The 13,576-nt window shown below is 35.1% G+C and overlaps 1 protein-coding gene across 1 annotated transcript in view; it reads right to left on the bottom strand.

Moving 5' to 3' along the window:
• Positions 1-13,576, bottom strand: part of CORIN (corin, serine peptidase) — a 117,218-nt gene that overhangs the window by 95,208 nt on the left and 8,434 nt on the right. Inside the window, 2 exon segments of the mRNA XM_065737057.1 lie at positions 600-1,052; positions 7,712-7,856. Of these exon segments, the coding sequence (XP_065593129.1) occupies positions 600-1,052; positions 7,712-7,856 (598 nt within the window).

Raw genomic sequence — 13,576 nt, 5'->3', positions numbered from 1 at the left:
GAAACCTTTCAATACTGACATGATTAATCAATAAAATTACCACAGCAGTAATAAAATGCACTTTTTTTTATAATGAGACCAAGGAAAGCTGATCATAATTAATTCTTCTTGTTACTTCTTGACATTTTGATTACAGTCCTCAGAAATATCACTGGAAGTTTATTGGTGCATCAAGAAATAATTTCAAATTACAGAAGAATTTGTTCGTTAACATGGAAAATGTTGTAATTATCATTACATCCCCAGTTCGTGAAGGTACTTACTACTTCTATAATTTCAACAGACTCTAGAAAATCCAATCTACAAACTGAATACAGTCTACAATAGTTCATTTTCAAATTTGGAAGGCATGCATTATTTTCACTAGTTGAAGAACATACTGTAAATACTCATACCTGAATGAACTTAGTGCATCTTCCGCTTCTTATCAAATGTTCTGATAACATACCAATTGTTTGCAACATGGAATATGCATGGCAAAAAAATTATCAAAAAGTGACTAACTCCTCAGAACTCATGGGAACTCACTGAGAAGCAGACAGCATTATATTCTATACTTCTGAGTCAGAATTATGAAGTCAAATAAAACATAAACTTACCTTCTTTCTGCTCCTTTTTCTGTGACACATGTTGATGAGTAGGACTTAATACAGGTAGAGTGGTCATCCTCTCTGTGATGTTAAAGGATAAATCTGTGGACCATGATGGCTCTCTCTGTGTAGTGGAAAAAAGCTGGGTGCTGTTTTTGGGGCCCTCTGATAAAGCATCATCATTTGTAAGATCAGGACTGAGCACTGATGCTGGAGATGTAGGCGCAAATGCATTCTCCTGTAAAGTCTCTCTCAACATATTTGAGTTTGTGTTCATTTGTCTAACTTGAGATAAAGGTGTGGTGGTCCAGGAGGGAGTCCATGTGCTGATATCCACAGTGGGATCAGTCTTGGAACCATTTTCAGTCATGTTTGGCAAAAGAATACTAGATGCTTCAGTGTCATTGTTAACTGTGAGAACCTCACTCCCATTTGAATAAAAGCACGTTTTCTCCAAGACCCCTGGTAGAAAGAAAGAAGTACCAATATTACCAATATTATCACCCAGAAGAACAAGTGTCACCAATTTGTTCTGGGATGTTAACGATATGGTAAATTCAGCAGCACAGAATTAAAGAAAAAAAAACAAAAGAAAAGAAAAACAGCACTGTCATAGTTAAAGAGAACAAAATTTAAGAATTTAATGTAGCGACAAAACAAGGGCAGAACAAGTAGTGCATCCAAAACAAAAAGTTATAATTACAGTAAGATAAATAGAGAAGCATATAATAAGTCACTGATCATCACCACCAATGAACTAAAATGTTTTAATCCCACGTATCGTAGGTGACAGAATTATTATGTAATTATAATTGTAAAATGTAAATTGAAGGAGATCTAACAAGCATCTGTTCTATCATCATGGAAATATTTTGGGAATATATATTTTTATTTTTATTATTTCATTCTATTATTATTTATTTGTTTTTATGATTTTATGATTTTTATTATTTTATAAATGACAATATGATTTTTAAATTGCATCATCTCTTGTTTTCATACTGATAGTATGTCAAAAAAACATTAATTACTTTCATTATTCATTTTTTTATTTCATATTCCATTAATATTTAAAATGGTAAGAGGTATTATTTTCTCTATACAGGATTATGTAATTTAACTCTCACTGCTAAGTATGTTCCATGAGTTCTTTGTCATCCTTCTCTGACACTGGATTTTGACTATATAGTTGTGTACAGAATTTTAGTCGAGTGCTGTATATTTTTGTTGTTCATTTGTTATATTATATACAAACACAGACTTTGCTTACTTGTACATGTTGAACAGTTGCTACTTTGGTTCACAAATCGAAAGAGCTGCATAACTCTAGGGAGATGCATTCCATAAGCACCAAGGAATCCAAAAGAAATAGTAAGAAAATTTAATCCACACATCTTTCAGTCACTTTTGTTACTATTACTGAAATAGGTAATTAATACAGTACTAATAAATAAATAACTAATAAATAACTGCTACCTCTCCTGAAGTTCCTTTTCAGTTTGGTTACTGTGTTTACAAAATTCCCAGTCTCATGACCACATTTAGCCAGGTCTTCTGCTCTGCCAACTCCAGTCACTGCATGCAACCTGCAACCACTTGGGTATTCTGAACCCCTTCATGCTCTTAGAGAATCCCTTTCCTTGTTTTCTTCCTACCACTTTGCAGCTAGATTAAATCAGATAATTTTATGGAAATTCAAACACTGGGCAGGCAGAAATCTTTATTCGTCATAGCTACTAACTCTGTCAGAAATCCCAAATTTCAGTTACAATCTGAAGTGACTTTGGGCTGGGAAATTCAATAAGTAAAAAGAATATGAACCCAAAAGATTTTAAAGGAAGAACCTCAGTATTTTCTTTTTCACTGAGTAAAATTCAACTGCAACAACTGGAATTTAGAAATAAAGACTTGAAAGGTTTCTGAAATGTAAGGGGGTTCAATGAAACAGCTACCCTTTGAGATTTACCAAATACTTGCTTATCCAACTGGGTTGTTTTGATTCAGTTGCCACTGACTGTGAATACAACTTTGTGTATATCCTTCACTAGATGAACCCGAGGGACTTTTATATCTATAAATGTGAAAGTTTCCGTTTTTCTACCAGTAAATGTGCATAATTCATTGTGATTTGGAAGAATTTACTGTGCATTTTACAGAAGCAACAAAAAATCTCCCACCCACAAATTATTTCAGCAGCAATTTCTCTTTCCTTGAGTCAGGCCAAATCTTAGGAATTGTGACTGAACATGCACAGAGATAATGCTCATTCATATGTAGATTTATGTGGATGCTGGATTTCTAAATAAAGTTTTGAACCTCCATGAGTAGGAAGCCTTCTTCGTTTCAAGTTTCAAACTTCAGCCTTGTTGGTTTTTTTTTCCTGTAGATTTCTAAAGTTAAAATGAGGAAATGAGCTTTTCTTCCCACTTTGAAAAATGCAAATTTTTTCCATGACTCAAGAATAGTTGAGGGGATTTTTTTTTCACATTCTTGGTCCTCTTCCCTAGGCTCTTCTCCTCCGTTCAACACAAAAATAGAAAAAGTCTGGAAAATATCAGACCCAAAGAGCTATGAATAATGATTTAAAGTTAAAATAAAATTATAAGCTATTTATATATCACTCGGCAGAATAGTAAGGAACAGATTAAAAGCCAGGTATAAGCTAATGTTTTGGGTTAATATGAAGGACCAATAATAATGTTATGAAAAATATGGCATTTCATCCCCTGGATTCTATCCTCTCCCAGTTCACCTTTCTGGAACTAGAATAATAGCTATCACTACCCATAAGATCATTTTCTTCTTCTGAGGTCTTAGACCCATGTTCGCTTCTTCATCCCATCAATGAAGTTTTTATTCTCTTTTCAGCTAGTCATTGGTAACAACTCCTTTCCTTGTAAGGTGGGCCAAATAATGAACTGTCTTCCAGGGGACAGATCTTCTCAATTGTATCTCAGCTGACAATAAATATTATTGAATTTCTTTTAAGACTTTTTTGCCCACAAACTAAAAACACTTACAGAGAGCAAGTGAAGGTTGGGAGAACGGAAGTTGATATTACTAGAGAGGGTTATGGCCTCAGGGTATATATAACTTTAATACTTCCGTATTTTCATATGAGTTTAAATTTTAAGTTTATATTTTCCAAACAGCAAACTTAGGACTCAAAAAGTTTAAAGAATCCAGCTTTTCCTCCTCATAGATGAGTGCTCTAGCAATTGTTTTATTATGTGCTGGCATGCACTATCAGCATTAGGAGGTTTTAAAAGACTGAATCTAGCCATATTCTGTTAATTTATGCTTTTAAATAATATTAGGAAGTGTCTTTAGACTCTGCATCCCATCAGTTAGCTGCATTTGCCTGGGCTCTGGTGCATATGTTCTTGAGAGAGGTAGGCTAACCTTCTGCATAACACTCACTGCTGGCAAGTTCTGATCCCTATTAGTAAGAGAGAGTTTTGGATTACCTTTCTGAAGCACCTTGTTTGCCTTCAACACATTCTTCCTGACCTCTTTTCCTCCCAGTACACAGAGTAGAGAATTTAAACACTTACTGGAGTCTATAGACTCTAATCTCTCTCTGCAGTAGGCTCATATTTTTTTCTATTATAGTCCTTTTCCCCTAAATACCACTGTATGTTTTCAATCCTATATTTACTTACTGGAGATTTTTCACAGCATTAAAAGTTCTGCAGAAACTATTTAAATTTCAAGATTCCTAAGAAAACAACATTAGATGCTTTAAAATAATCAATTCTTATTTTTAATCTCTTCAGTAATAAGAAGTAATTTATTTCCTATTAATGTCTGCTAACATTTTTTTTTGTATAGCTAAAACGCAGAATATTAATTTTATTCATGTATACATACACATTATATCCAACTATTCTTCAAATGTCAGTTTACAAAGAGCTGTGGACAGTAAATCACATAGCTGCAGACAGTAACTCATGGTCAGATAGATAATTAGTTGAGAAATAGCTGTAACCAGTTTGGATTTGTGTCTCCAGCTACAGCTGGACATGTCCAGATGGCAGAAATTTAAAGCATGTTGATTTTCATTGTGTTTGGTACAAAACCAAGGAACTGGCATGAGGCTCATTCAGTTCAAAGCAGTGCCTTGCCAACAATCTTACTGATCATTTTCCAGTTGCTTTTCACTCTTGAGGAATTAATGTTTAATTTAAAGATCTGAAATGGACAGTTACAAATCTAAAGAATAGTTGCACTGTTCAGGCCATTAAATTGAGATTTTGGCTGTATATTCTGTGCATGATTTCTAACAGTTCACAGCAGGAAATTCTGAAAGAGACCAAGCTTGCTTAAAAAGCCAACCAAAGAGAGCAAAGCAGCCTAACAAAACATGTAATGGATGAGGCAGTTACACAGAGAATAAAATGACAGTTCACTGCTATAGCTAGCCAGCACATACCCAGCAAGATTTCTTATGCAGTGTCTGTCCCTATGAATCTGTGCATTCTGAAGGCAAGGGCACATCACTGATATTGACAGAATCAAAGAGGTTTAGGTTGGAAGGGACCTTAAAGTTGACCACCTAGTTCCAACTCCCTTACTGTGGGCAGTGATACTTTCCACTAGATCACATTGACCAAAGCCCCATCCAACCTAACCTTGAACATCTCCAGAGACAGGGCATCCACAGCTACTCTGGACAGCTTGATCCAGTACCACACTATTTTTGTAGTGAAGAATTTCTTTCTTATATCTAATTTTAATCTATCCCATTTTAGTTCAAAATCATTACCCTTATATGCCCTTGTGAAATGTCTCTCTCCATCTTTCTAAGACCTTTCTCCCTGGTGCCCTCTCTTTTGGAAACTCTCTATTTACATTTCAGTCACCAGTGAAATATACAGGAATGACAACCACAGAACTTAATTCCTCCATCTGGTACGAAGATAGGAACAGAATTACCTACATAGACAATATATTGTGCGAACCAGTCAGGACCACCCTTTTTGTATATCATCATACCAATATCAGACTGTGACAGCATTCATTTATTACAGAACTGAAGTGAACATGAACTATTATTCTGCATATAGTGTATTCTCAATAAACAGAACACAATACATTATTATAGACACATTTTAAATCCATAGAATTTCTTCACTTAACTCCAGCCATCAGATATTATCTGTTTCTGCGCTATCAGTGCTCACAAAACAGAAGCTGCTAGCTGAAAAAGAACAGTAAATTATAATCATGAAAATTCAAGAGATCCTTAAGGGAACTGACAGTTTGAAGTATGGGTAATAAAATCAAGCCTTATTTGACACTCCACAGTAGTTGCACTGACCTAAGAAGATGTAGCCCTGATTTCTGCTACGAAGTAGAATCAGAACAAGTCTCATTTCCTCTTTCCCTAGAGGATTTCGTGCACTGCAATGTGTTATGCCAATACATGTCTCAGAGGAGGAGAGTGGGTAGAGCTGACAGATATAACTGCTTTTTTATGTGCTTTCTCACCAAAGAATGAAAATCTAGGGCAGAGGATATGAAGGATATAAATGGAATGCTAAACATAAGTAAACTGACCAACATCATATTTCTTAAGTGCCAGACTTAATCAATTTCAGCATGTTCTCAGTTTAAAGATACATTCCAAGACTCAGTTGTCAATCATAGTGTTCATTAGCTTTGTTTTTTTGACTTGCCTATTCTAAGCTAAATTAAAAGAACAGACCTACAATGTCTTGTTGTAAATCCTTTACAGACTGGATTGAAAAAGCAGATTTATATTGTCATTGTTTTGACAGAGGTGAAAGTGCTATGGAAAGAAGTGCCTGGTTTCCTCCTGTGCTTATATATACATAAGCTGCTCTGAAAGTAATGCCTCCTATTTTATTATGTTGGCCTAAGACGTCAGAAGCAGATGTTGGCAAAATGGAAATAGAGGTTAAACTTTTCTGTCAGTATTTCATAATATTTTGTTGCCATATGACAGATGGCAGCAAGGGAGTAATCTGACAAAACATCATCTGACATGGAAGTTTGTATGATGCTGAGCCTACGAACGTGTGCCAATTAATTCCTTCACACAGAAAAAAAGGCACCCATCGACATTCATTGTCACTTGCTGGACATTTATGGAGACCAAACGGTAGGCATCAACACTATGAGGTAGTACATGGTGTATTTCAGAAGTGATAACAGCAGGTCACCTCTGCTGGTAACAGATTTTTACAGGTGTGACACACAGGCTCATGTTCACTGCTCGTGAAAATTCATATCTAACAGTGGTGACTATGTAAAAAAATAGTGTTTTGTAGCTGAGAATTTGCTCTTCACAATGTTACTACGCTCTTCATACCTGTTGCAGCTTTCATGGAAATCAACAGGAGACGTTACTTCTAGAGTAACCTACATTATACATATATACACACATACACACTATCCCACCTTAGCACACTTGCTAAAGATGTGCTTCTAAAGTACTTAAGGTGAACAAGAAAATATTTTCATTTATAAAAAACTGAAAAATCCCACAAACTCTCAGCACTGAAAGAATAGTTGTTGTTATTTTTTTTACTTTTTTTTAAAGCAATTTTTTAACTCAGCATTACTGTCTTTCTCATGTTGTAGTTGAAGTAATTTAATTACAAGATACGTTAACTTCTCTGTGATGGTAACAAAGGGAAAGCTTCTTAAAATTCTGCTGGTAATAGATTATTAGTTTGTTAATTCTGTAATCTATACAGAGTTAGTTACTAGAATAAGACATTATGAAATCTAATACTTGTGGAACAAGTTTCCACAAAACACACTTATTTCATATTTAGAAGAAACAAACATATTTTGCTTAATTAAAAAATAAACATCATCTTATACCTGTAAAATTACTGCTGAAAACCATCTACATACTTACCTCTTCAAGTAATATGCTCATAAGAAATGAAAAAGTTTCTTTGTTACCTTGAATAAATTTAAAATATACAAATCTAAGCAGCATATTTATCTCTTTCTAATAAGCATTATTATTTCACTAAGTAATTAGTTCCTTGAACATTTACAATTACATCAGTGCTTGAGAATGCAGTTTATCTCAGTTTTCATTTCCTCCATTGAAAATTAGACAATTTTACCCTATTAGCACTCACCTACAAAGGTAAGGAGAATAACCAGCAAAAGGATAAGGGCACAGATGCATGGAATCAATATTAGGAGCAAAAGTCGGAGGAACTTGGCAGAAGCCAGTTTTTGAGAGCAGCCATCCCCCATATTATCCTCATCTGTTCCTAAGACCTGAAAAACAAAAGAGCATAGTTTTATCATTTCTGTGTCACTTGGTAACCCCTATGTTTTCAAGAGCAGGCCTACCCATTTCACAAAACAGATGGATTATTTAAACATATGCTATAGATGTTTTTCAGATTTCTAATGAAAAGTTGCATACAAGCTTCCCTTTTGCTGGACAGCCTAGTGTAATTCATACCATTAATTTTAGTTTACCCAGCATCCATGAACTTACAGCTTCACTGAAATTTCCAAACCTTTCTCATGATTTAGAAGTTGGATAGATATTTTATTTGAAAAAAAAAAAAAAAGCAGAATACATAATAAATCAGTATTAAGAGAAAATATAGCTTATTTTCTAACTAAAAATAGCCAGTTACCAACAATTGAAGACCTTCATGTTCTTATGGACTTTTTAATAAAGAAACAATAAATTATTTTAGTATTCGTTTTAAGTGACAAGAGAAGCGACAAAGACCATTGCACTTATTATCTACAATAATGTTATCTCACTTTCAGAGCATTTTACCATGCTATAACTTATCACAGTATTCTGTGGAGATACCAAGCAATATTTTCTGTTCTGTAGATGGAATGCAGAAAAATAATTTTCTGATTTCAGTTGATGTGCACAAACTTTTGCAAAAACCTAAGCAGTTATTCGGAATATATGCTGTAGAGACATGGAAAAAAAATAAAAAGGAAAAAAAGCATTCAAAAATATAACTCCATAAAGGCTACGATCTCACATATTAGAAACATATACTCTTTAAATAGAAACAGAACTAAAATACAAAATGTACTTTTAATAGCAAGATTGTTATTACTAAGCTAATACATTTTTACTCAAAATTAACTGAAAATAATTCAATTCTTCCATTTAATAAGATGAAATAGGATGATAGAACAATTAATTCCAGACAGTCTCTTGAAAGATGAGTCATCAGCTAAAACCTACAAATAACAGTTTAGCCTCTTTGTCAGAAAAATCAATCATATTGAAGTTGTGACAGGATACAAGAGCCTAAATGCATTCATTACACTGAAAAACTCTTTCCAAAGAGCTTAACACATATATTATTAGCCTTGTAAATGACAGACTCTGCATGAGACAATCCCTTTGACTGCTTTTGTTCTAAGTGCTTTTCTGTGAGAAACAGTTTACCAGGGTGAGAATGGTAAGAGTTAGAGAGTCCCTGCTTGACTATGTGACATCTGTAAGTCCATACTTGCCTACATTTTCATAATAAAGTCTTCAAATTCTGCCCAAATTTTGCTTCTTGTCGTGCTGGAGTATGGCAGCTTAGCAGCTACACTTAGCTAGCTTCACTGGATTTGATAACCTTGTTTGCTCAGTCTGTATCTTGCCCCTTTAGAAGGTCTGAGTGCAGGCAGCACAGGACTAACACAGCTCTGTTCTGAATACAATTCTTCCAAATGCAACTGTCCTAACTTCAACATCCAACTACTTTTGAAAGCACAGATGAAAAAAAAGAAAATGCTATTAAACTTTCTTTTCTAACAGTTCAGTGGTTACAGCGCTCCCTCAGGAAATGGTGCTGTTGAGTTCAATTCCCTGTTCAGCCTGAAAATTAGATCTATAATTCAGTAGAGTATCACAACTATCTGAACATAGGCTCCCCATGAATCACACTGTTCTTTGATATTCTGTGAAAAAACCACAGTCCTGCTGCACCAATAATAGGGAGCAGGACCAACACTATGTAGATTGCAGAGCTTCTGAAATCTCTTACTTGTATGTTTCTGTGAGAATTTAAGTTTATTGGCAATGTGAATACTAGATAGTTTAACCAAATGTTTATACTAAAAGAGAACTTCAAATATTTTTTTCTCACTTAACAACTCCTAAAAGGATTTTAAAAATCCCAGTCTTTGCAATGGCAATTTACTGCCAAAGATTTAAAGAGACTGTTGTGCCCAAAATTTATTGTCAGTGACTGCTCAAGAAAAGAATGTTAGACTGGTAAAGATTTTCTTTATGCACCATCAATTGTTTGTTTTGTATAACAGTAAATATAGGCAAATAAACAGCATGTTGTATTTGTCCCTTCTACAGGAAAAGACCTCATGAAAAACACTAAACCTATCTGAAATCATCACTGGTGACTCAGCAAGCATAACCTTAATTATCCGTCACTAGTATATCTTATTAGAGGGTTTTTTTCCATTAATTCCTGTGGTGAATACGAAATAAAACTAGAGGCAATGCTAACAGATCCTATGTCATCACTGAGAATTTAATGAAGAGTCCTAGAGATAAATTTAAATGCATTTTACCTACTCTTTACATATTCCCTGATCCTGTCTCTTTTCCTCTTGCCACCAAGTATTGCAGTAGACAAAGAATGCATGTACCAGTTTTAAGTGCTTTAAGAATTTAAAGGTATCTTCATAAACTTAATCCCTGCTCTAACCTACTAGTTCTTCTTGCTACTAGTTAATGGCTGAAATAAAAACTTGTCTCTCAAAATTCTGAGGTCAATAATTTCTGTGAATCACTCTCTAAGTTTGTAAGACTTAAGTATCTTCTAAATATGCTCTTATCTCTCTTTCCAAGGAAAGAGCAAGAAGACTTAGAAGCAGAATCCTTGAGGGCAGACTGAAAGAGACCAAACCTAAATGCTAGCAGTTATGGCATAGAATATATTTAGCACAATACTGGACCAAAACATATTCTCAGTTCTTGAAGAACACATGTGCAAGTTCTCTCCCTACCACTGATGTTGGAAAGCTTGACACAAGACTTCTTTCAGCTAAATGCTGCGTACAATATTGGTAGGACATTTCAATGTTTGGGTTTTTAAGCAACAAGTCACTTGCCTTAAAACGGTTGTTGTGTTTCACAAGACTTTAGTCTGAATAGAAGTTGCTTTAAAGAAGATCAGATAATTTATTCTGACAGCTAAAACACTCTGTGGTGAAATGCTATTAACCGCTACTTAACATCCGAATACTGATCTGTAAGTGTTGGTTGCAATTAAGGACATTCAAAATGAATTCTGACTAATTTCAAATCAGAATTTTAAAAACATCCTAGTCTTACTTAGGATGGCTGGGTGCGACTTCTCACAGATTTTCTGAATCCACGGAGGCAGAGAAAAATAGGAAAAAATATATATATAGTCTCCTCTGTATAGAGGAAGATTAAAATTTGATTGGACCAAAATTCACAGCTTGTCTTTTGCAAGATATGGGGAAAAATCAATCTCAAGAATGTCATTTCAATAACATGCATGTGATATTAAGGCCCATAAATGACAAACTACATTAACATTTATTGAAAAAAAGCCCATGGTAGCACACAATATTCATTTTAGACACAAAAATTATCTAAGCAATTAATCTGTAAAACAACCTGAATCGCTGCATTAGCTCCTCACCGCAAAGCTAACCAATGATGTTCCAACAAGGAAATATCATTAGAGCTAATAGTCTAAAGTCAGAACCTTCTGCACATGCTGGATCTTTCTGGGTCACAAACATCAAAATATCTTGGTCGAGACACACACTAAAGCACCATGGAGTGTTTCTATTGGAAAGGAGTGGAAAGAAAACAGAAAAGTACTACCATGAAATGCAGAAAGAATGTCACTAGAGGACAGTAAAAATGTGGCCTTGTAGATTATGTTATCTGCCATTCAGCTAAGCAATAGTTCACATGTGGAAAATACTACATTATTAAAACTATCTGCTGTTCTTTACATGTCCTTGATATTGTTCCTATTGCAGTTGAAACAGTGCTCTGGTGTCAGCTTTTGTTACTTTATAAACTCTCATGATGCTAGTCTTAAAGTTCTAGAGATTGGATTCACGTGACTGCGTCACCCCTTTACAGTTTTTCTTTCTGTGTAAGGGCAGAGAGTCCCCAGTTCTCACCATTACAGAGCAAAAATTGAACATATGAAATGACAATGTTTGATCCTCTTTTGACCAACACAACATTTCAAATGCCTGGGAGTAACAGAAACTGCAAGTGTTCTACATTTCTCATCAGATCTGTCCCTTTCACTTGAAAGCATGGAAGTCAGCAATGCACTTTTCCAGCCAAAAAATAAATAAATAAGTAAATGTAATACCATACTTAATATATTGTCACTATAGCAAGCGGAATGTCTAACACAAATCACCCAGATGATGATCCAACAAGCAAAGTCGTGTACTAAAAAGAGGAACAGACAAAAAGACACTGGAAATGAAGTTTTGCAAAATTTTTCATTTTAAGTGTCAGAGGAATCAGAGAGCCACGCTGAAATGTATCATCTTAAGAATGGATATTAAGGAAACAACAGAAATTGGCTATTGAGCAGCTTTTGTCTGAAAAACAATACTCCGATTTGAGTATACACCACTAATTTAAAAATGCCTCAGTTATTCTAAAAGAAAATAGTGCAGTTTAGAGGGACAAAATAACTTCTTCATACAGCAAGGCAGTAGATATTAGCAGCATGTTGTCACATTAATTATTATTTGCAAAATGAAATGTATCAGGTTTTTTTAGTAGTTCAAGCTCACTGCAATCCTGTAACTTCTCCCAGCAAATTCCACATTCTCAGAAAAATTACAAACTTCTGATGTAATATATTCACAGTTAACTGAGATGATAGGGCCTTCTTTCCCACACATGTAATAAAATATTCTGACTTACCCTTATTTTAACCACTGGCATATAAACATATTGAGTCATTCCCCCAGTCTTAAAAACTAGGTATTCAAGTAAGGGAGATGTCATATAAAGCTGGGAACTTTTTTATTTCATAGAATCATAGAATGAATCATAGAATGGTTTGGGTCGGATAGGACCTTTAAGATCATCTCATTCCAAATTCCCTGCTATAGACAGGGACACCTTCCTGGTTACTCCTTTCCCCATCCAGTCTGGCTTTGAATGCTTCCTGGAAGGGGGCACTCACAACCTCTCTGGGCAGCCTGTTCCAGTGTTTCACCACCCTGGCGGTAAAGAGTTTCTTTCTAATATCTAGTCTAAATCTACCCTCTTCCAGTTTAAAGCCATTTCCCCTCATCCTATCACTACATGCTCATAAAAAGTCCCTCCCCAGCTTTCCTGTAGCCCCCCTTTAGCTACTGGAAGGCTGCTATAGAATCACTCCAGCTCCTTCTCTTCTCCAGGCTGAAGAGCCCCAGCTCTCTCATCCTGTCCCTGTTGGGGAGGTGCTCCAACCCTCTATTTCCATGAGTAAATATACAGAAATATATAGCTGATGCTAGATGCAGCATTCAGCTGGATTCTTTTGGCTGAAGTAAACCTGATACACTTCTAACATTCTCATCTCTCTTTTTCACTTAAGGTAGCATTAATCACATAACAGAGATGCTTCCTCCAGAAGACACAAGGTGTGAAGTAAGGTGGTGGTTTGCTCTTCAGACTACGACAGAGACCCACTGGTCACTTCTGTTCCAACAATCTTTAACACTGTTATTAATCCAGCATGAGACAGCAAAGTGAAAATCTAAACCGGGCATTACCTGAAGTCATAGATCCAGACTAACTAGAATTTATTTGGTGTTCTTTCTTCCATTCATTCCTGGAGTACAACTTAGTGATTCTTAACAAATAATTTCAGCAGTTTTCTGAGACAATGAAAAAATTTTGGAATTGATAAAGATGAACGTGAGAAGCTCAGAAAAAATATGTCTCACCCTATTCTGTGACAATACACTTCTGATTCCGTTCCAGCTTCAGTTCAAGA

The sequence above is a fragment of the Cyrtonyx montezumae genome, unplaced genomic scaffold, assembly GCF_038088225.1.
Source record: "Cyrtonyx montezumae isolate F1298 unplaced genomic scaffold, pur_monq_1.0 scaffold_2, whole genome shotgun sequence".
In the NCBI taxonomy this organism is placed as follows: Eukaryota; Metazoa; Chordata; class Aves; order Galliformes; family Odontophoridae; genus Cyrtonyx; species Cyrtonyx montezumae.
The sequence above is the reverse complement of the archived record's forward strand: the minus strand, read 5'-3'. Positions and strand labels throughout refer to the sequence as shown.